The 23381-nt window shown below is 45.7% G+C and overlaps 1 protein-coding gene across 2 annotated transcripts in view; it reads left to right on the top strand.

The window, feature by feature from the left end:
• Positions 1–23217, top strand: part of tnrc18 (trinucleotide repeat containing 18) — a 45970-nt gene extending 22753 nt beyond the window's left edge. Inside the window, exons 6-30 of one of the 2 annotated variants that reach the window (XM_063471436.1) lie at positions 903–990; positions 1812–2041; positions 3129–3275; positions 3862–4046; positions 4391–4802; positions 5004–5981; positions 6066–6211; positions 6294–6427; positions 6573–6686; positions 6794–6974; positions 7064–7379; positions 8028–8240; positions 10877–11041; positions 11483–11958; positions 12366–12500; positions 13075–13216; positions 13309–13426; positions 14098–14173; positions 14309–14417; positions 14691–14807; positions 15306–15458; positions 16068–17821; positions 17926–18162; positions 18314–18388; positions 19168–23217. In XM_063471436.1, the coding sequence (XP_063327506.1) occupies positions 903–990; positions 1812–2041; positions 3129–3275; positions 3862–4046; positions 4391–4802; positions 5004–5981; positions 6066–6211; positions 6294–6427; positions 6573–6686; positions 6794–6974; positions 7064–7379; positions 8028–8240; positions 10877–11041; positions 11483–11958; positions 12366–12500; positions 13075–13216; positions 13309–13426; positions 14098–14173; positions 14309–14417; positions 14691–14807; positions 15306–15458; positions 16068–17821; positions 17926–18162; positions 18314–18388; positions 19168–19374 (6908 nt within the window). In that variant the 3' untranslated portion in view covers positions 19375–23217. Of the gene's footprint in view, positions 1–902; positions 991–1811; positions 2042–3128; positions 3276–3861; positions 4047–4390; positions 4803–5003; positions 5982–6065; positions 6212–6293; positions 6428–6572; positions 6687–6793; positions 6975–7063; positions 7380–8027; positions 8241–10876; positions 11042–11482; positions 11959–12365; positions 12501–13074; positions 13217–13308; positions 13427–14097; positions 14174–14308; positions 14466–14690; positions 14808–15305; positions 15459–16067; positions 17822–17925; positions 18163–18313; positions 18389–19167 lie in introns of both variants that reach the window. The other variant, XM_063471435.1, reaches the window with a different exon arrangement.
• The last annotated feature ends 164 nt before the right edge of the window (positions 23218–23381 follow it).

The following is a 23381-nucleotide window of genomic DNA, read 5'->3' as shown; positions in this document are numbered from 1 at the left end:
AATTTGGGGGAAGAAGAGGGGGCACGCAGTGTTTATCCCTGATACAGAAAGGATAGCATGTGGGGCAGGCTCCTTGTAACCTTGGTAACAGTGTAGAACCCTTTCCTGTGGAGCATGTCAGGGATTGTTAAAGTCTCTTGTCCTTTTATAGGCTACACACACACACACACACACACACACACACACACACACACACACACACACACACACACACTCATGACTGAAGGGTTTGGCGCACATGTATAAAACCTTCTGCTGCTTGGGGACCCTCAGTCAGCGTTGATGAGATGGAAAAGGGTTAATGGGAGAGAGGAGGAGACCCTCATGTTTATTCTGGGTTGCCCGCTTGAGTGCTGCTCCCCTTCCTCCTCTTTTCTTCCTCCTCAGTCTTTTGCCGTTGGCTCTCATAGTAAGCAGGATGGGTTTAAGGCCCTGTGTATGCAGTAGTAAGGCAGCGATGGCAGGTTCACGTGTCTCCTGTGGCACTAGACTAATAATTGATGCGAGCTGGCAGCTGGAGTGAGAGCCGTCGCTCCATTTCTGTGTGTGTTTGTACAGTTTGTGTGCACACACACTCTGTTTGGAGAATGAAGCTTAACATAATGTTTTTTGTAGCCTCTCTGCTCATTATGACATGCTGTGCCACCTTTAGTCACTGTCACCTTGTATTTTTCCCCTTCTGTTCTCTGTTGTCACCCATCGTGCTCGACTTTATGAACTTCTGCCAAAGTTTCCTTTTTTCATCCCTACTATAGACCAGAGAGATGTCCAATAGTAGAGTGCACTGTAGCAGGTAGCATAATATGGCTGTTATAGCCCATCATATTTTCTTCTATGGTGTAGTATAGAAGAAAATGTGATAATGAATCCTTTTCTCTCCTCCCGTCTTCCTAAATGTGTAGATGAAGAACGTGGAGAGGACCGTGCTCGCCACCACAGTGACAGACTGCTGGCTGGCCGGCTCGAACGTGAGCAGGAGAAAGTGCTCAGGTGAGGAAGTAATTCAGCTATTGATTTTTTTTTTTTAATTTATTGTTAGTAACTCAGTTACTTATTAGTCATGAATCATGGTTAAACAAGTCTAGTATTGGGCCAGCTGCAGGTCTCTTTCATCACCTCTTCTTTAAACAATATTAAATTAAAATCATAGCCTGTATATAAAGGATGGAAGAATCAACTGTGTCACCTGTTGCTTTGTGACTTAAACTCTGTGATTTTCACCACTTTGTGAGTTTGGTGCTACATGTGACCATATTTGCAGTGCAGAGTTCAAACTTATGAGCAAGCTCAGCTAACGAGCTGTATCCCGAAACTGTGCGGGTGCAGTCGACACAGACTCCTGCTAATTCCTGTGAAGAAACAAATAAGGGACTAGAATTTTTACTCACCAAAACTGGAGCACAGATTTTTTTGTTGCTGTCTAAATTCCAGTAAAAATGCTAGTGAAGAGGTCCAGTTCAGCCACTCAGATTTGCTGATACAGCACAGAGCAGGTAGCTAGTTTGCATCCACCTGTCTGTCAAAGCAGTCATGTTCCTGTTAATGCAAAATTTTAAGCCTGAACAAAATCTAAATCTTACAAAACATCCTGTGTACAGTTGTTATGAATGTGGTGAAAAATGTTTATGTAGCACACTGTAAACTGGTTTATTTCTGCTGTAAAGTTGAATGCATTTTAACATGGGAGTCCACTGGGATTGACTCGCTTTTGGAGCTGTCCTTGAAACTGCAGTTTTTGGCACTTCCACTCTGCCTTCATTTCTCAGCCCCAGGGGTTGTCCCTTTATTAAACGGGTCTTGTTTCCTTTTAGAGAGTCCAAGGAACTGGCAGAGTTTACTCAGATGCACCCTGCCCCACTATCTAGCGGCTTGACACCCGGTATGATGACATCCAGCCTCATGACCCCAAACCTTGTGGTCACAGGAGGGGCCGCTCTGGCAGGGGCTGGACGATGGCCTCCCGACCCCTCAACTTTGACCTCTCACCCGTGGATGCCCCGGCCTGGAGCTCCCCCAGTCTGGCTCTCTGGCTCTCCATACAGTATGTAGATGTGCTTTTGTCTCAGACACTTTAGATTTTCCCCCAAACTCCTCGTAACATCGTTGAGGAACTCAGTTGTGTAACTGCCGATTTTAATAATTTTGTGCTTTATGTCAAGAGAAAAGTCAACAGAAGCTGAAATAATGAATCTTTTATTCAAGCAGCAGAAAATTAATAAAGACACATTGTTGATTGTGCTGCTTTTATTTTGACTGTTGTTTCACAATTGTTTTTTTTTTTTTTGTTAGAGTAAACAATTATTTAATGGATTATTTGGAAGTAATCATACAGAAAGCCCTAGTTTACTTATTGTTTGCATTAAAACAAAGTGGTAAACACATGTTACGTGTGTTACAGTCGGTTTGTTTGATGGAAACAATTTCATGTTGGAGTTTAAATAAGCTCCTTGAGCACTGAAGGAGACGCCCAGATGTGGGACAGATAGCACAGCACGCTGCTAAAGGAATTAGCGGTTTTAACTCTGTATGCTTTTGCACTTTCAGAAGCATTTCTATCTTACTGTCTGTCAGTGTTATAACACCTGGTGCTAAACGCAGAGCAACACACAACATGCTTTGTCTAGCTTCTCACACGTGGCTTTTCCTGATTGGTGTTGTCTGTCCGTCTAGCGGTTCAATCAGCAGCAGCCCCGTTGAGTCAAGTGCCGCAGACATTCCTGGTCTCTGCAGGACATTCCAGACCTTCTTCTTCCAACGCACACTGTCCAGAAATAACAGCACAGAGATGCAAACTCACTCACTCACATGCTTATGCAAGCGTACACGTAAGGTTTGAAAACATGCAACACTGAGACACATGGTCATGCAAAGCTCCCCAAGGGCCTTCTCTGTCTAGACACGGAGGACAAAAAAACCCCCCAAAAACAAAATCCTCTCTCATTCAGTGCACGGTCCCACATGTGATTCCATTATGCTTTCACTGCGAGTATAAATACGGAATGAAGAATAGCACTGGGTAAATGTTGGATTCAGTTTGGCTTCTGTTGACTTTCTCTGCTTTTCATCTGACGTTTTTCACACTTCTGCCTCCATTTTTCACCCTTTTATTCTCCCCCCCTCCTATTCAGGCCTGGGTCCCTCTTCACTCCACCAGACCCTCCCCCCAGGCTACCCACCCTCTCTGCCAGGCTCGATGCCCCCTCCCTACCAGTTTGCCAGAGATCCGCAGTCTGGACAGCTAATCGTCATCCCATCCGAACACCTGCCACACTATGGTAGGAAAGCTGTTGTCTTTGTAAAAGTATCAGTGCAAGTTGGCTTCCGTTTTGCTCGAGCAAAAACAAAGGAGTACCACTTTTATACAGACAGATGTTACTGTTTGTACTTTCTGTAAACAAATGAAAATGGAAAACCACTCATGTTTCTCTGGCTTCATTTTATAATTTGCCATCAGCTGAGGCTATTCTGTGACCATAAGCCACCCTAAACCCTGTATCTGTGATCCTGTAGCAGTGCATTGTACTTCTTTTCCCCTTGTACATACTCAACTCAGTTTCAGTCGTTTTCCTTTACAGTTGAGTACCACCTAATGTGCATGGGGTAGTTATAGCAATGCAACAAGGCAACAGTTTTTATATTAAAACTACATCAGCTAGTTTCCTCAGTGCCCAAAAGCTACAAAAAGGACGTGGAGTATCACAGTAGTAAACATGCCCAAGTTCCAATAATTCTCTATCAAATTCAGAATATCCAAAAAAATCTTTTTGTAAGTGGGGAAAAAAACTGCTTTGTAAAAAGCAGAAACTTTGAATGGACATTTAATTTTACTTTCTTCTCATGGCTCTGGCTGCTGTTCTGCAGGTGGTGATGTACTGGAGCGTGGAGCCCCAGTGTGGTCGGGTGTGTACGGTACAACCAGCACTTTGCAGCATGCGGCCCAGCTGCAGCTCCTCTCTCAGCAGCAAATCCTCCGACAACACGAGCTACTCATGATTCAGCAGCACACGGCGCAGGTCCTGGAGCTACAGAGGAATGCACAGATAGCTGTGAGTGGACTTTGTGCTGTTAAGCACCTTCATGTCAACAAACAACATATTTAAAGACATTTCCATGAATATTACACATTGTACAATCCAGCTGTATGTAGACATAAAGGCATAAACACAGCAAAACAATGTGTTAGATTGGCTTGCAGTAGGATTTTAGTTCCCTGCTTTGATTGCGCTTCCAAAAAGTAAAGATCAGTAAACAGCCATATCCTGCAGCTGCAAAAGAATACAGCCAGGGAAGTCTAAACAAAGCACATCCCACAATTCATATCCTGAGTCTGTCACATCATACACACACGGTGCGTGCATCTGTCAGAAATATCTCCTCTCCTGTGTTGTAGGAGCGCCTAAAGGCCAGTGAGCACCGGCCAGAGATGGAAGACAAAGCAGACAAGCGTAACACTGACTCAAAGCCCAGACCCTCCTCAATTTCATCCCCGTCTCCCTCACCGGTGCTGCATCCCCGCAAACCTCCTCCTTCCTCTCGATCTCCAACCCCGTCGACATCGTCCCTAACCCCGCTGCCTCGGCTCCCCTCTCCAGTGACCACACTGAAGTCAGAGGAAGGTGGGCAGAGAGTACTGTCTCCGCCGAAGCCCCTGCCTCACCCGCCTTCACCCCGTTCAGCGTCTCCCCCCCCTTCCTCGCCACGGCGGCCTAAACAAGAGATGTCTGAAGAGGGGGAGGTGGGACGGAGGGAACAGAGAGAGGGGCAGAAGCCGACCGCTGCACCCTTTCAAAGCATCTACTCCGGTGAGTCTGGAGCAACCTAACAAGTGAAAATGCAGCCATCTTCGCTTTTCATCATCATGTCAGCTAGAGTGGATACATAAGACTTTGTTTTCACGGTAGTCCAAACATAAATTGTCTTAAGCAATGAATTAATCAGACCTACCTCCTGATATCAGACAAATTTGCTGTTCTAACTTATATTTTTGTTTGCCTTTGTGACAGATCTCCCTCCAGGTTATCCTTACCAGTCCATCACGGCCCCATTTGGCTCACCTTTTCCTCCTTATCACATCCCAACACCCACAGGGGAAAATGCAGAAGCTGTCCCACCTCGTCGTGTCTGCTCTCCTGCTTTAGCTGCCCCTTTGCCCTCAGCCCATCTCCATTCAAGGCTTTTAGACACAGATATCAAGCCTCAAAAGCTAGAGCAGTCAAAGTCGGGATCTTTCCTCAAACAGGAACCTGATGTGGAGCAGGGAAAGCTTGACATAACACCAGAGCCACTCGGACCTCTTCGGCAAAGCTGTAGTCCTGCCCAAGTCACCCAGGACAATGAAGAAGACAGGGAACCCCCAAAGCCACAGCCTCAACCGTTACCTCTGCATGTCCCTAGTCCTCCACCACAACGAGCCAGAGGGCTGGAAGCCAGGGAGGAAGAGAAGGAAGAAGGTCAAATCAAAATAGAAGTTTCAGCTTACTCATGTCAGACAGCATATTCTGAGCCTCCTACACTCACAGAAGCTGAACCTAAATCCAAGGTCATAAAGGATCCAGACCAAACACATTATGCAGAGTGCATCAGCACAGATTCAGACAGACAGGAACTGTCTCAGACATGTGCGTCACTAGATCAAACCACCAGCGCTTCATGTGAACAGGAACAGCCAGACAGTCCAGTCATCTTGGATGCTCCAAGTCCAAAAGAAAGTCTTGTTGATCCTCCTCTCTATCCACTTCCTGCCCCTACCTCTCCACTTCCACTTGTCATCAGTTCAGAAGATCCCATGGCAGGGATGCTCGCCTTGTTGACAGCTAGTGAGATGGTCCATCCTCTATCCATCACCCCACCTGCCCCAACACTCATACCACAGATAGAAAGCTGCAGCACTGCAGGACCCATGGAGATGGTGGCGCTAGAGGGGATGGCCCTGCTTAGCCAAATGGCTCAGCAAGAGTTAGAAAACAGCCACAAGGAGCAAGGTAAGCAGTTTCTAACAGATGTAATAAACAGCTATTTATATTTATGAACTCCTCTAATTTTAGTTTTTTCTGCATCCCATCCAGACGTGACATTAGAGGGTCTGGACTGTCTTCTTGAAGCAAGCAAACAAATCCTTCTGGAGGCCATAGAGAAACAATCCCACATTGATCTGCCCAGAACGCTGGACCCCAACAAGAAGTACAGCTGGCGGCACAGGAAAGAGGAGCCGGTAAGATCAAGAAACGTGTGGCCCACAATTGAAAATGAGCCGGTTTAGGAAATGTTTCTCACCTCGTTGCCTCTCTTTGCAGCTGTACGGTAAACTGCCTCTGGATGTGTTGGACACAATGGAAGTGGAACTCCGTGTCCGCTTGGCTGAGCTGCAGAAGACGTATAAAGAGAAGCAGAGAGAGCTCAGCAAGCTCCAGAGACGCAGAGACAAGCGGTAAGTTTTTTTTTTTTTTTTTAACACTGCTTGCACACTTGCTGTGAGAGCCACTACTACGCAAAATAATCACAAAACTGCGAAAACTGCTCCCATTCCTCCGCTCCTGGACTAACACACACTTAAAATTGTTTTGTTGTGTCAGTGAGCGCCAGCTGCAGGAAGATGAGAGGCGCAGTCTGACCAGACGGGGTAGAGGGCGACCTAGAAAGAGGAAACACTTGGCCACACCTACCAAACTGGATAGCAGGCCTGGAAAGTGAGTGATCCCACAAATGTAATCTGCTGCTGACTTTCGCCGTTTGTTCTCCTTTACGCATGCTTTTCTGTATGCATATTCAGCAAAGGTGGATATTTCTGTCCCAGGGTGGGTAGGGCAGTGCAATACTCGGAGGATTCTGAAGCAGGGGAAGGACAAAGGAAGAAGTTCCGGGTGTCCAGAGAAGAAGAGGAGACAGAGGCAGGAAGTGGAGGCTTGAAAGTGAAAAAGAAGAAAAAGAAGAAGAGCTGGAATGACACGGAGCCATCTACTAGTCATCCGCTGGAGGTAGGCTACCTGGAAGTGCATTTTTTTGGCAGTAGGGTAATGCGACTGTTCTTGTATAATTAATGATGAGTCTATGGTGATGGTCTTAGGTGCTAAAGGCAAAGCGCGGCCTCGTATGTGAGCAGGAGCAGCTGGCGTCAGACCTCGACAGAGCGCTCTCTCTCTCGCAGCTCGGCTCTCTCGGCGCATCACGCAAATTCACCTCCAGCACGAAATCGGAGAAGTCGAAGAGCAAGTCCGTTGAAAGTCGACTCAAGGAGAGAGGAATCCACTCCTCGGTGAAAGCAGGAACACACAAGATGGCTTCCAAGGGTTCTGCTTCAGATGCTGCCCGGAAAGTGAAAGGTCAGAAGAAGACAGCTTTGTTCTCTCCCATGAGATCAGAGCTCAGCAGCTGCTCTAACAGTGAGTACCTGGAGACAAAAAGTAGCTTCATGTGTCTTTTCCCCAACTGTCAACACAGCCTGAGTTATAGAGTGGCCTACTTTTAGCTAATGCTGATACAGTGTCACTTTTTATATAATTCATGGTTAGACTTGGAAAATTAAAAGTGCAGCACATACTCATGTTTTATGCCACTTACGTCATTTTACATTTGTCAGACACTGGCTTCAGCACACAGAAAAGTGCTGTAGAGATGGGAGTTGGGTCTGAAGTGGTGGGAATTAGATTTGCATGTGCAAGACTTCCACAGATAAAGTGCATCAGAACCACTGAGAGCAATTTAAAGGTGCACAAGTGGATCAGTTTCTGGGTGACCTGCTTGATCACTCACTAATCTTGTCTTTTTTTTTGTCTAGCAATGATTTGCTTTCTTGCATTTTTCCCCATTTTCTTGACACATGCTTGTTGGTTAGATGGTGTAGAAAGTTAGATTATCTGCGGCTGACTGGTTCCAGATATGCTGGGCTTTGCTGCATTAGTTTAGAAAATAAAACATTAATCTCTGCGAGGCTGTGATATTGAAACCAAGCGGAAACTCTCTTTGTGTCTGAGTCTTTGTTTCCATCCTCATGACCTCATGAATGATTAACCACACTCTCTCCACACCAGACTCCGATTCAGAGGAGCACACTTCTGCTCGAGGGGGCTGGCCCCCTCTCTCAGGGACGCGCTCCCACGGCAGCCTGCCCAGGAAGAGGCGGTCCACTTCATCGCCGACATCCCTGCTATCCAGTGAGAAATCTCAGAAGAAGAAACACAAGCACTTATCCCTACTGCTGGAGGAAGCGGGCCTCAGCTCCTCCGACGACTCCTTCGACCAAGGTTACTGACCAAATCTTAGAGCTATTCGCCGCTTGCTGTCGAGTCAGACATCACTGTGTCTTAGAGCTTGTGTCTTAGTTTGGTCTTCACTAAGGCAGCTTTTTTTGTGTTTTTTTGTTTTTTTTAAGACTGTGCTTTTGCTTGACGATCTCTACCTCTCTCGCTGCTGGCCTCTCTGCAGAGTTGCCATATTTTTTAAAACAAATGTTTACCTATTTCTACGGTGTTTTTTAATGCCTGGATTGCAAACTGTTTTGTAGCATTTGTACATTGAACATTTTGTGAATTGTGAATTTTTCGCCCCCTCATAAAATTGTATTGCAGTTTGACATCTATAAGCTTTATTAAAGGTGTTGATTTGATTGCTACAGAATGCAAAGCGCCGTGGTCCTTGTGTCTGCTTCATCTGTCTGTCCGTCTCTGTCAGTACGTCCAGCTGCCCAAGTGCACCTCACACATCCTTTGAAGTGCTCTGTTCATCAAATATCCCTGTGGATAGCTGGAAAATGGCTGTTCTGCTTAAGGGTTCACACTTGGAAAGCTAGAAGATGAATTCAGAGCACACAGAGCCCAGTCTGTTTGGACAGATAATTTCCTTGCTGCGCTTTTAAACGGTCATAAAATAGATGTGTAATGCTAGTGTTAGTCGTCGCGCTTCACTTTTGTTTTTAGACCAACGCTTCTTGAGCATGTGGCCTGGTGTTTGACGTTTTTTGGGGGAAAAAATGACCCAAGAGTGATTTTGGGATATTTGGACAATAGAGCTCCTCCTGTGTGTCTACTAAACCTTCAAATAACCCTTTTCCCTTTACGTTGCTGTCTCCGACACCTTGCTCTGTCCTCTCACCTCTGACCCCCACCCCCATCCCCTTCCTGCCCTACTCATGATGCTTTTAAGTGTCTCAGCCTGTTCCATGTGCTTGTGCTGCTGCTACTGCGACATTACAGAAGCTTGGCGAGGACTAGCGCAGCCTTGAGCCTACACTACCGCGCCACGGCCATTCTGCGCTGTGGCTAAAGCTTTGCTTAAGCTAGACTGGGCTAAGGCCAGGCTACATTACGGCTAGGCTCTCGCCGCTGCGCTGCCCCGCCCCACCCTGTCTGAGGCCACACCCCTGTCACCTGCTCTGTAAGTAGGATGTGCCCCTCCCTCAATTTTATTATTGACTAACATGGACTATGCTGAAATTGAAATGCCTACAGAGAATATTAACTTTTTTGGGGGGGAGGGGTTTGTTTTGGTTTTTATGTTTTTATTTTTATTTATTTATTTATTTTCACACAATTTGGAGCTCTAACGGTAGCCATGGTTACCCCCACCTACCAAGTTAATGTCTACTGATGGCTTGTAAAAGTTTAAAGAGACACATTTGGTTTTGGGTGGGAACAGGATGTAACCATGGATAATTAAACCACATAAGGGGCCTCACAGGGCTGTCCTCTCAGTGCCTGCTTGTCCTAACGTCTGTCTGCTACTGTTAACACACAGTGGATTCACAGTACAACATGTGCACCAGATTTGGTTCCTGAAAGTAACTGTTAGAGCCTCGAAACAAGTCTTTAAATGTTTTCGTTCTTGTCTGGAGCTGCATTGAAAGTAAACTGTACAATTAATTGGGGTTAAAGCCTAAAAACCCTGCAGTGACCCGCAGGTATGCTCCAGGGCAACCTGACAGCACAGTCACCTCTGATTCTTCTTAGAACTGAGGCTTTGAACGCAAAAATCCAGAACCACTTGATTTTCAGCCTAGTGATGAGTTTCCTTTCCCTAACATTTTTTTAATAGTTCTGTGCTTTAGTATCACTTAAAGTTATAGCCTTTTAATAATTTTACAGCTCTTAAATGTACTGTGTATCCACCCTCCATGTTAACACTAACCCCCTCTGTTCATGAACTGCTAACTGCCAGCTACATGCAGCTAACCGCCACTATGCTACACTCTGAGTGTGCGTGTCTCTTTGTGTGCTCTTCTGGCTTGTCAGAGGAGGAGGAGCAGCTTTTATTTTTTTCCATGATGTTTTTAAGTGTTTTTATTTTTCCAATAATAAATAATATCCCAGTCAGCTCACTCGGGTTTACTGACTTTGTGGGGACCTTAATCTGTTTCACCACTTAAATTATGGGGACATAACTACTTTATGGGTCCCCATGATGCAATGAATACATTTGAAGGTAAAGTGATGTTTTCAGGCTAGGTTTAGGTTGGGATTAGGTTCAGGCAAGCTACAGCTAAGGTTATATGAAATTTCCAGTGTAAGTCAATATAATGTCCTCTGAAATCAGCTGTGATGGGTGTGTGTGGCTCAGATGCATGTTTATGGTTGATTTTTCTTGCTGTCGCTTTCTCGTGCAGCTTTACATTGTAAAGGCAGGCTGCGGCGGTTCAGACAGTGGCTCTCCTCTCTCTCCACTGTTGTTTCTCGCCCGCCTACATGTTATTGTGTGTTTATGTGTATTTGTGCAGACACATAGTTAAAGATCCGGGCTGCTGCAATAGCGGTGTTATTTCTTTTGTTAATTAGCCCTCTCTGTGGTGCAGTCTCTCTGCAACAGTAGGAAGCGATCTGACCTTTGGTCCAGACCTCCTGCCGTGAACACATTTGTCTCTGAGCTGGAAATCTTTTCTCTGACGCAGAAACCTCCGAGGAGGAGGAAGAGTCGGATTCAGACGACGACCCCGGTTGTGAGGAGAGCGGGCTGGGTCTGCTGGCCAGGTTTGCGGCGAGTGCGCTCCCTGTCAGCTCGGCCTCTTTGAGCCTCCACCACGACAGCAAACACTGCAGCAGGCAAAGCACTCTGGGTAAAAGAGCTTACACACAAATGAGCTGTGAACTGATCTGCCCTCTCTCTCCTTTTGTTTTAATGCAGACAGACCTGGTTCACTCTGCTTCTACTGATTTTGCACATTCCCCCGATGGCCTTTAACTCTATTGTGTTTTTTTGTGGTTGAGCAGATTCACCACCTGAGCATTCGTTCAGGATTTTCTTATTGATTGATGGTTAAATTTTAATTCATTTCTAATTGTCACAGCAAGGGTGTGTGTAACGATTCACCCTTGAATTATGTATTAGTTTCAAACTGATCAATAGTCCTATTCACAGAGTTATTGATTTCAGGCAATCTACCACTTCAGTTCATTAATGACTGGATGTTTATGGGAGGAGTCTAGTTTTATGCATGTGTGAGAGATACATAGGAAGAGTTTTTACCATCATATGACCCTCTCCTCACCTCCTACAGGTTCACCAGAGTGTGAGTGGTCAGACTCCGGCTCGGACGTGCGGTTAAGGAAGTTCCCTTCTCTGCTGCACGGAAAACGCTCCGCCCCCGAGCTCCCCCTTTTGCCGCCGGCGACCCGCCGCATTGACCAGAGTAGCCCCACCAAGCGAGACGAGGCGCTGCCAGTCAAACGCAAGCCTCTGCCCAAATCACGCCCCACGCCTCGCTCACCCCGGAGATTTAGCTTCGACCTCGCGAGCAGCTCTGGGTTCGGAGGTTTCAGCGAGGATGAGGGCTGGAACCGCCGACGCAGCGAGAGGATTTTTCTCCACGATGCCACCATTTCAGCAAATCAGATGTCGGTGTCAGCCTCCACCCCTTCCACCAGTCAGAGCTCCTCGTCCTCCTCCACCAGCTCGGCCCCACCGCTCACACCGAAGGCCGTCTCCAGACCGAAGCCCACTCAGCCCAGCAGAGACGGGAAAGACGTGGTGAAAGTATGTCAAGAAGTCACTGAGCTGTTACCGGCTCAGACTGAACAGCAAAATCACACCTTTTCCCCCTCTCCTCTCACTCCACATCTTTTCTACTATCTTTTCGCCCCCTTGTTCAGACTCCTGCTCCCTCACATCCTTTTCTCTATTGAAATGTTTGCAAGTGTGTGTGTTTAGGAGTGTATGTCAGAGTGCCAGCAGGGTTTCCGTTACTTCAGTCAGTGCAGCACTCCCCTGCTGTCTGTGGCGTGTTGCTGACAAGAAAGGACAACTGCAGGTGGCTTGGATGCACCCCCCCGTGTGTGTGTGTGTGTGTGTGTGTGTGTGTGTACACAATGTGATTCTGCCCAACAGAGCCTCGGTGACATAATTTATTCATATGCATGTTTTTAACTGTGTTGTAAAAACAGAAAAAGAAGCTGAAGGACTCTCCTCTGCCTGTGAGCCCATCCACTCTGTGCAGTCCAGTCACAGACAGCCCTGCACCGCTGAGCCTCAGCCTGGCACGTAAGAGTCAACCAAAACCCAAGACCAAAGCCAGAGAGGTCAGTATGATGATGAATTTGCTGCAAAGATGCGAACTTAATTATGCTGACGAGGACAAGGCTAAATCTTTAAAGTTATTGGACTTAATAGTGCAAAAGGTACTTTGAGGCTTGGGGTGTGTGTGTGTGTGTGCATACACAGTATCAAAAGGTCTTCAGAAACAAACTAATAGCTTGTGTTGGATTTAACACTTTTGTTTTGTTACTGAGGGGAAAAAGTAAACCTAATTGTGTGATTTCTGCCAAAGTGTTGTATTTCTCACCATCTGCCGCCAGACAAAACTTGAGTTTGTTTTGGAAAAGGAAGCAGAAGTGTGTGCAGGGCTCTTTGTGCTGGTGGAGATCGTTTATTCGACAGCATAAGCGTTGTAATATGCTACTGTTTGTGTGTGAAAAGTTCATTTGTGGTGTGTCAGCCTGGTGATTTGGTGGAGTGCCACAAGTCAACATTAAGTAGAAAAGCCACTGTGTCGTGGGGGGAATCACTCTTGTTCCAGAATAATTTGATTGTAAGGAAAATAACATCATCACGGTTTTTTGGGAATATAATCAAATCTGCTTGTTTGTGTTGCAGCCTTCCAGGGGTGCGGTGAGCCGGCTGATGGAGAGCATGGCGGCAGACGAAGACTTCGAACACAACCAAGACAGCAGCTTCAGTGAGGACGAACTCCTCCCAGCACGAAGCAGCAGCGTGTCAGAGAGTGCCTCGACTCCCGGTCAGTGCCCGCAGACTCGAACCTCAGATTGTCACATATGCTAAAATGATAGCATGCATATTTATTACTGTTTGGGGTGGTGTTGTGTTCAGCTCCAGTGCAGTGTGTGCTGGATAAGGACTCTCTGGTGGACGGACTCAGAGTATTGATCCCGATGGACGACCAGCTACTGTACGCAGGACATGTGAACACTGTACACTCCCCCGACATGTGAGTACACATTAGCAGACTTGTAAGTAGAGGGAAAAACATGTGAGGCGTTTGAACACCTTCTTAGCTTAGCATAAAAGTTTGAAGCGAGCTTTCTCAGTAGAAGTTGTAAACACAAGAAAAGTCCAAAGGTTTATGCTGTCCATCACATTTTCCAAAGCCGTCCAGTGGCCCGAATTGGGATCTTTACCAGGCCAATTTTTGCCCTCGGGCCTTGTGTTTGACAGCCCCTGCTTTAACCACACACATGCATTCACACAAACATGGAAAAATGAAAACATTAAACATGATATTTCACTGATGAGTTTTTGACCCACTCCCACTGTCGACATGAAATTTCACATCTCTGTGTTAATTTGGATCCCGTATGGTTATGTTAGACAGATATTTTTGACCCTGTGGTTGTTCTTGCTACAAGTAAGTACCACCAAAACCACATTTTGCCACAATGACACTCACACAAAGTGAAAACAATAGTAAAGAGAGTGGGTTCCTCTATCTGCTACACTTCAAGCTCTATCAAGATATGGCCTAAGCTCTGGTTCTGACAAAGAGACCACTCACACTTCCAAGAACGCTGCTGTGGCTCAGGAGACTGTCTGACAGTGTTGCTAAAAGCAATGACCCTTGCTCGATGACCCCAAGCTTTTGACCAACTCCTTTTCCCACAGATACAGTGTGGTGGTGGAGGGGGAGCGAGGAAACCGACCGCACATCTACTGCTTGGAACAACTACTCCAGGAGGCTGTGAGTATCTATGTGAAATATGTGAGCTGTAAAGAGTAGCAAAAATAAAAGTGTTGTGTTCATATGCAAAGGGAAGTATGAAACAGTTTGATGCTTTAGCTTGCCATATAAGAGTTCCTACTTCTGTGTGTACAGATCATTGATGTGAAGCCTCCATCCGTGCGCTATCTCCCTGAGGGCACCCGCATCGCTGCCTACTGGAGCCAGCAGTACCGCTGTCTTTACCCCGGCACTGTTGTCAACGGTGCGACAAGAGCACAAACAGCCACCACTTCAATGATAGGATTCATAAGCAAGTTACATTGTTGCCAGCAGCACAAACAAATGCAAATGATCTTAGCAGAGCTGCACTTTCATTGTAGGGATGTTACTGTCTTGGAGATTGTAAAGGAAACGTAACTGGTCTGGATTCTGTTCTTGACTTCAGATCGAAACATGCTACATCAGCACTTTTAATCTAATCTAACCAGATCCAATCGTTCCTGCTGACCTGCGCATTTTCGTTTCTTCCAAACAGGAAGTTCAGACATCGATGAGAATGACGATCTCATCACGGTGGAGTTTGACGATGGCGACACGGGCCGCATCCCTCTCTCACACATCAGACTGCTGCCGCCAGACTACAAGATCCACTGTGAGCACGAAATATGCACACAACAGTGTGAAAGGTTTAGCACCAGAGACACTCAGATTACTCTTGGAGAAAGAGAAGGGGGAGTCTGCACGCTCTCTCTGACTCTCTTTGCACTTTTACATTTGAATTTTGTCCGTTTTTCTCCCATAAAGTGCTCTTATACACTACGCTGGCCTTTTTAAACTGCTGTGTGTGAAGCCAGATTCAGATGTCAAAAGCAGTGAGAAAAACAGGGACCGTGAAGCACATTGCTCCCTAAAAAACTGAACATATTTAATGATCACTGAGTCCTAATCCCCGTGTTTCTCTGTGGGAACACTTCCTGAGGGGATGAAGACAGTAGAGTGTATTCTCTTACATAACAGTACCCTAAACGTCTTAGCCCAGTTTGCACATTGCAGACAACCAACATGAGCCCCCAGCCCCCTGAAATCTCCTGCATTCATTATTAAAAGTGTGAAAAGCGAAAACTTTAAACCCTTGTCTTCTTCTGTAAAGGCGCTGAACCATCCCCGGCTCTGCTCGTGGCCAGCTGTTCCAGGAGGAGGGTCCGCAAATGCAGCAAAGAGGGTAAAGAGGCGGGAGCAAAGCCAGAGGAGACCACACCCAAGATCAAGGGAAAACCTGGTCGCAAACCAAAACCCAAACCAGGTGAGCCAAACAAAGTACTAATACCATCACATTGTCACGAACTGCTCAACTTTCTGCTTTAATCTGATAGAAAACTTTTATTCCCAAAGCTGAATGTCTCTGCGTACATTTTTACATGCTTGAGACTTTTTGTTTATCAGAGATAATAACAGAAACACTTCTGTGTGGTTTCTTTATGCATTTATGAGAGAGACCACTTTCGATGAGTCACGTTTTTAAAACAACAGAACCAGCAAAAATAGCTTGAGGTTCAGAAGTGTCAGACATCTCTAGTTTGACCATGTGTGTCATCTCTGATGTCAGTTTAATGAATTTACTCAAACTGCTGCTGTGCTGTTCTGTGAAGCTCGCAGCCTGTAGCTTTAACTGTAATAAAAAGCACACCGCTTGTCCGATTTGCTGACGCTGCCACGTTTTGACTGGGTAAGCAGTTCTTAGATGTAATATTTTCATTTTAGAAACGTTTGCTTGCTGATCTGTCTACCCTGCTCAGCATGACGAGCTGCAGACCACAAAAGTCATGAAGCCACACAATGGAAATGTCAGCAAATGCGGAGTAAAGCAGGAAATAAAATTACATTTGTATTGTTTTTCCTCTTCTCCCCACAGAGAGCTCCATGAACTCAGACGGTCGGGAGAAAGCTGATCCTCCACCTTCCTCCACCCAGCCTGTTGAAAGACCCCAGGCTCCAGCCAAGCCCGCCCAGGAGCGACCCTCCTCTGTCCAGAAACCAGCTCAGGAGAAACCCCGCCCTGCATCCCGGCCAACACTGGGAACCCAAACTAAACCAGGCCGAAAGAGCTCCGCTACATCCCCAACAAGCAGCCCTACGCTTTCCAGTCCAGTGCCCAGGAAGAGCAGTCCGGCGCAGCCTCCAGCTTCTAAAGCAGCTCGTTCTCTCCCTCCCTCGCTCTACCCCTCCACCTACGGTAAAGTCCTGACTGTGGATCTATACAGCGAGCCAAACCTCAGCTCGTACAACAGCCAGCGCAGAGAGAGGGAGAATAACAGCAATGTCAGTCCTACTGCAAACAGGCCGATGTCTAGGCCCAGTATAACTGCTTCATCTACTGCATCCAAGCCTGCTGCGTCATCCACACCCAGACCTACTTCTAGTTCCTCGCCTAAAACCAAACCCTCCTCAGACCATCACAGCAGCTCTAGACCCAGCCTAAACTCGGGACTCATGCCCAGCCCCATTTCTAGGCTGTCAGCAGGCAAAACCAGCTCTTCTCTGACTCCCAGACCCTCATCATCATCTTCTATATCGTCATCCTCGGCTCCCAGACCTAAAATCAAGATGCCGTCCGACCAGCTGTCGTCCAGGCCGAGCTCCATCTCCAGGCCCAAGACCAGCTCTGGGCAGGGTGATGTGAGGCGGAAGTCTCTCTCCGCAGAGCCCCTCGTGAAGCTCGACCACGAAGGAGTCACCTCCCCTAAAACTAAGAAGACGAAGGCTCTGATGTTGCTGGAAGGTCGTGAAGTTAGGCGAGACCACACCCCCATTAGCACAGCCACAGCCAATCAAAAACTACTAAAGCCTAAAGTGAGAGCTCCGGGTAGTGAGACTGGTGTGCCAGACAAGGACTCAACCTACAAAGCCCCAATGATGGCTAAAGAGAAGGCAGACAGTCGTGGAGGTAGAGGACAGGAGGTGGACACAAGAGAGGAGAAAGGTAAAAAGGAGGAGAAAAAGGAGGTGGAGAAGAGGGAGGGAAGAAAGATGAAAGAGGAGTCTCAGAGCAGCAGCAGCTCAGACTCAGAGGAAGAAGGAGAGAAAGGGAAAATGAAGAAGAAGAAGAAATGCACCTCAAGCTGCTCTTCATCGTCTTCATCCTGCTCTGGTTCTTCCTCATCTTCTTCCTCGTCGTCATCTTCATCATCATCTTCGTCAACTGACGACTCCTCCTGCAGCTCAGATGAAGAGAGGACTCCTACACCTCCACCAGCCCCAGTCCAGAAGCCTCCAGAACAAGATAAACCTAAAGAAGAAGCAAAAGAAGAGGAGGAGGAAGAGGAGGTGAAGAAGGAGGTTGAGGTGAAAATGGAGGAGGAAGAACTGTCTCCACCACCACAGTCTCCCTCCCCTTCAACCTCTCCAACAGCTGCTGCTCCTGCTCCCTCTAAACCGGCTAAGCCAGCCACCGGAAAGGGCTCCGGACAAAGGGGTCGTCCTCCAAAACCAAAGCCCAGTGGAGGAGAAGGGAAAGCGGGGAGGCCAAAGAGGAGAGAGGGGGTCCACCTTCCCACGACTAAGGAGCTGGCTAAACGTCAGAGGCTTCCAAGTGTGGAGAACAGGCCCAAAATTTCAGCTTTCCTTCCTGCACGACAGCTCTGGAAGTGGTTTGGGAAACCCACTCAGGTGAGGAGAAAAATCTTTTTCTATCATGTAGGAAAAAAAATCAATCAAATGCAGATATCGCTCTTTTCACTCTGTGACCAACGTGTCCTTTGTGGCCCCTCCAGAGACGCGGTATGAAGGGCAAGGCTAAGAAGCTCTTCTACAAAGCCATTGTGCGTGGCAGAGAAATGATCCGTATCGGGGACTGTGCAGTGTTCCTGTCCGCTGGCCGCCCCAACCTGCCCTTCATCGGTCGCATCCAGAGCATGTGGGAGTCCTGGGGCAGCAACATGGTGGTCAGGGTCAACTGGTTCTATCATCCAGAGGAGACAAACCCCGGCAAGAAACTCACAGACAAGAAGGTAGAAGTTTGTGCCTCAACACTGATCAAAGGTTTATAAAGAAAGACAGCATTAATGTATTACACTTTTTTTAGAGAGGTTTATAAAAATGTGTACGTTTTTGAGGAGCTTCCAGCTTTGTGTCCTAAATGTAAGATTGCTTCCTCTGCAGAACTGGGATCAGATATGCGGTCAGTCTTTACCAGCAGCTCTGCACTCTTCCATCCAGAGGAAAGACTTTATGGAGGTAAGGAAAAATTTTTATCTCTGAACTTCAGACTTCATATTCTACTGGCAAAGTGTACTTAAATGGATTCACAACCAGGAAAAATACAACTGAATACAGCCATAAATAATCCTATTGGTTGGAAAAGGAAAACTTCATACAGTGTTCTTTCTTATTTGTAATCAAATAACTTTCTTTATAGAAAGAATTTTCACTACTATTTTGTCTTGCTACATGTTTTGAATGCTAGTCTTGAGCCACTGCCGATCTCTATCAGCCAGAACACAATGTTTAACATCAGCTGTAATCCCAAAGCTAGTCCATTTTAGCTAGCATGCTAACACCAACTTTCTTTGCTACCTCACTGTAACTGAGAGATCAATAATAATCGTTTTAGGACAAAATAAAATAGCACTAGAAAGAAAAGACAAGTTATATAATAACTCACCGTCACGGCAGATGGCTCCCGCTCCCTGAGCTGGGTCCTGCAGGAGGCTTCTTCCTGTCAAAAGGGAGTTTTTCCTTCCCGCTGTCACAAAATACTTGCTCAAATGGTCTGATTGTTAGGGTTTTCTCTCTATTATTGTAGAGTCTTAACCCTTAAGTCTAGCATGAGCCACTGCCGAACTCAATAACAGACAAGTATTTGATTCTTGGGCTCTTAGCTGTAGAAGTAGTGGCTCGTTTTCTTCAGTTAGGGTGATTAGCCTTTGTTGTTATTTAACATTTATGTGTTAGTGTTGACTTGTCTGATGAATGTGGGCTACAAAAGCAGTAAAAAGCCTGTGTCTGTGTCGCAGCGCGCCCTCTACCAGTCATCTCACAGCGACGAGAACGACGTGCAGACGGTCAGCCACAAGTGCCTGGTGGTGAGCGTGGAGGAGTACGAGCAGATGACCCACACTCGCCGCTACGCCGACAGCGAGGACCTCTACTACTTGGCCGGCACCTACGAACCCACCACAGGGATGATCTTCAACACCGATGGAGTTCCAGTCATCTGTTAAAAAAAAGAAAAGAGAAACTCACTACGAGTTGATAAAACCAAATTGTGACCCGGCTTACTTTGGACCTCACTGGGAAGGAGTCAGTACCCAACCTGTCAAATCACTGATTTTCACTGGCGGTGGATCTTTTCACAGACTCGATGAACAGAACTGCTCTGAAACACTTTAAGTAAAACAAAAAAAGCAAAAAATTAAGAAGAAGACAGTCATGAACAGCTACTACTACAGAAACGGGAGACACTATATAGACAGTATTAGAAGAACTGCATCTCTTGAAACATTTGCACACACGAACGTCATGAACACGCTTCTGTTTTCCTTGTTGTGTTCATGGGAAAGCTTTTCGAACACGCATGAACACTTCGATCTCCTTTTACAAGTAAATGCACCCTGTCTAAAGAGACACACGTACGCTCACACATGCACAAACACAATGTAAATACAGACGCCATGTGACACAGTTATATAGAGGACAATAATGAGTGTTTTTATTTTCATCTAATAGATTTATGTCTGAATACTTTTTTCTAAAGAGGTAAACAGTCAAGAAGCTTTAATGAACTGTGAATGGAGATGCAGGAGAGAGGCCTGTGTCAGTCTGTCCATCCCCAAACCCGCCCCCCCACCCACACACGCTCCGGCTAAACGGACAGACGGACCCCGCTGGTGTGATGTTGTGATTATGTTGCCGTGGTGATGTTACAGTCATGTTACAGTTATATAAATGTATCTACAGAACAGCAGGAGCGACAGACAAAGAGAGAAGGAGATGCACAGAAAGAGAGAGGTAGACTCCTCCTTACCAGAGAGCACTTAAAAAAAAAACACTTAAAAATCTATCCGTCTTTAATTTAAACGCCCCTCCTCCTCCCACACAATCCCCCTTGACAATCCTAACTTGGGCAGACAAAACTGCCCGTGCGCTTCTAAAAACTTCCTGCTCCCTCAGAGACTCAGGCTATAGAGAGAGGAAGGATCTTGTACTATTAAAAGCACTTCTCATTTTCATCTTTGAACTCCTTGTTTTTAAAGAGGAGGGGAGATGAAAGAACCACCCCGAAAACACGCAAACACTAGAAAACAAAAGCAGCTGCTGTGGAAGTGTGCTGCATTTTGTTGTTTGCCCATTTTGTTTCAACGCTTGGAGAAGTGGACCCCAAAGGAGGCGCAGACATGAGATGTGGTGCCTTAAAGGCCTGTCTGGATTTTTTTTTTTTAAATAAAAGCATCCTGGGAAATGTAGGCCACCTCTCTTTTTACTTTACAAACAAAATGGGTAACCAAGAAAAAAATAAACCACAACACTTGATGAAAAAGGAGATCTGTGAATGCACTGCATGATATAAATGATATAAGCTAATGTATCAGCAGTGCAGGATTCCCAATGGGTGGATTTTTTCTCTCCTCCTCCTCCTTTGTTTTTTTGTTTTTGTTTTTGTTTTTTTAATTTAGGGTTGTGAACGCTGCAGCCGGTCTGAGAAGCATCAAGGTCATGGCTCTGATATTCACCACGAAGCTGCCAGCACTTGTTAGATCAACATAATTCAGTTTTAACACTCCTCTTCCGCAGTCTGCAGCGTTTGCAACCTCCAAATGTCCTGCGCTTGGATGCATTTTATTTTATTTTTTTCTTTTGCTTCTGCTGTTTTATGGATGTTCATCGTTTTAGCCTCTTTAATCACATTTTGCCCTCCAAGCAATCATCTTTAACAAGAGTGCACTTTGAATGAGCTCCGCTGCAGAGGAGAGTCTTGTATGTCTTCCTAAAGTATTTACTACCCCCCCCCCCCCCCCCCCCCCCCAAAAAAAAACTCCCGCTGCTGTCACCATCTCTTCTCTGCACGCCACCGTTCCCCCGTCAGAAACAAGCAGCGACACATTCGTCTCATTTTGATGTTGTTTCTTTGTTGTTGTTAATTCTGTGTGCCTCGTTTCACCATTTTTTTAGTGGGAGACTGTTGAATGTCGTGCTCAGGATTGTGAGCATTTTGAGAGGCCTTACTCTCCCAGGCCTTATGATGATGATGATTATGATGATTCGCCAAATCTTTTACACCCCTCCTGCCCCCCCTGAGTCCCGCACCTTCAGGAGGAATAATCAGATATGCTCCCAGTCTGCTGGGAAAACGCCTTCTTTATGATCATGTTTTGGTTTTGCAACCTATCCAACCGACCCGGAGCTCTTAACCAACTTTACTTTCTTTGTTGTGTATAGTTTGTATTGGATATAACCGTATCTTCTGCATACAGTATATCAGTGTATGTATACATGCAGTGTATGGTAGCTGTATGCTGTATAAACATGTAGGTTTTAAACATGTTGCCCTCTCTGCTTTGCTGCAGAGTTTAAAAATTGTCTTGTTGATATTCAATAGGTTTAATATTTTCTACTCTTGTTGAGCTCTTATGTCTAGATTTGTCTGATTTTTATCATACCCTATATATCCTGTTTTTAAGTCACTCTGGAGGACAACCCCACATGTCCCTGTTGTTAATGTGGCAGCAGCAACAAGAGGTCTGCCAGCACAGTAACAATTGCATATGCATTTATATATAATCCAGATGTGATAGCCACAGAGTAAAAGAGAACGTTTGATAATGTGCTGCTAGTTTATTAGTATTTTAAAAAAAAAATGAATCAGGTACAGAGTGAGTCCATGTGCCACTTTCTGAGATTGCTAAAATCTTATCTGCTAAAGCCCCACCTGCTCCTGTCGGTTCATTTCAGACTAAAACTCGATGCATTTCTGCAGATAAACGTTTTTAAATGACAGGCAGGCCGAAAGTGTCTCGGCTCGTTGGTGTTTGGATGTGTGGGAGCATCGTGGATACACAGGTCGCACCGGTGTTTGCAGAGTGAACAAGCTCCGTATTAAAGTGCCCGTTATGAATGTTTGTTTACCCCTGGAGCTGCTCAAGCACTTTTTTTCTGTGTATGTGTGTGTTTGTGAAGGACAGAGGTAAGGAGACTGATAAGACATCAAGCTCTTATCTCCTGCTGTCACCGCACACACACACACACCCTTGTAACCCTTAAAGGTGTGTTTTATTGCCTTCCAATCTCTATTTGCCCCCCCTTTCCATCCAAATCCCAGCCTTAGGCCTTCATACAGGGTCCAACACAAACACAGACACACACTTATTCCCCATTTCACCTTCAATTTTTTGGTCATACATTTTAAGGGTCTGACTTTGTATATGTTCTGTTTATCAATGTTTGTCTTATTTCGGCTTTGTATTCGATTATTTGCTGTGATTGCTTTTTTGCATCCACCCCACCCCCTTCTTTTTTTTTTTTTCTTTTTTTTTTTGCATGTCCCCCCCCCCCCCCGCTTCCCCTCTCTGAACAATCGTCCACGCCTCTCAAGCAATACTGCTGACTGGCACTGGGAGCTAGCTGCTAGAGAGAGAGAGGAATGGGACAGAGCGAGCAAAAGAGAGAATGATAGAGAGAGAGAGAGAGAGAGAGAGGTGGACTGGAGGCTGGTTCTTCGTCTGCTGTTCCTTCAGTATCGTTATCGTCCTGTTACAGAAAAAAAGATTATTTTGAAAATAAATAGAAAAATCATCTAAGTTTTGTAAATGATCCTTCACTGTCGGGGGGAGAAAAAGCTATCAGAATATACTTTGTACACATGTCTAATCTTGTAAAAAATGCAAAAAGAATACATTTTAGAGAGAAATCTGAAACCTGATATATTCTGTCACCCTATACTGTATGTGTAAGGAACTGTTCTTTTTTTCTCTTTTTTTACAGACAGCAACCACGTTTATCAGTGTTTCTTTGAAATTGTTTTAGTAACTCAATATTTTATAGGTAATCAATAAACAGATGGAACTGTATGTCTCTGACTCTCTGATTTGAAAACAATGTTTTTCATTTTACTAAAGGTGCAGACACTCGTGTTCTGGAGCTGTTTAATGATGTTTTCCAACAAATTGATTCATTTTTAGAAACTTATAATTAATTCATTTACAATTCATAGCAACAGGCACGGCTTTGTGGA

This window comes from Pelmatolapia mariae, linkage group LG4 (genome assembly GCF_036321145.2).
Source record: "Pelmatolapia mariae isolate MD_Pm_ZW linkage group LG4, Pm_UMD_F_2, whole genome shotgun sequence".
In the NCBI taxonomy this organism is placed as follows: domain Eukaryota; kingdom Metazoa; phylum Chordata; class Actinopteri; order Cichliformes; family Cichlidae; genus Pelmatolapia; species Pelmatolapia mariae.
Note: the sequence above shows the minus strand (reverse complement) of the source record. Positions and strands in the feature narration are given on the sequence as shown.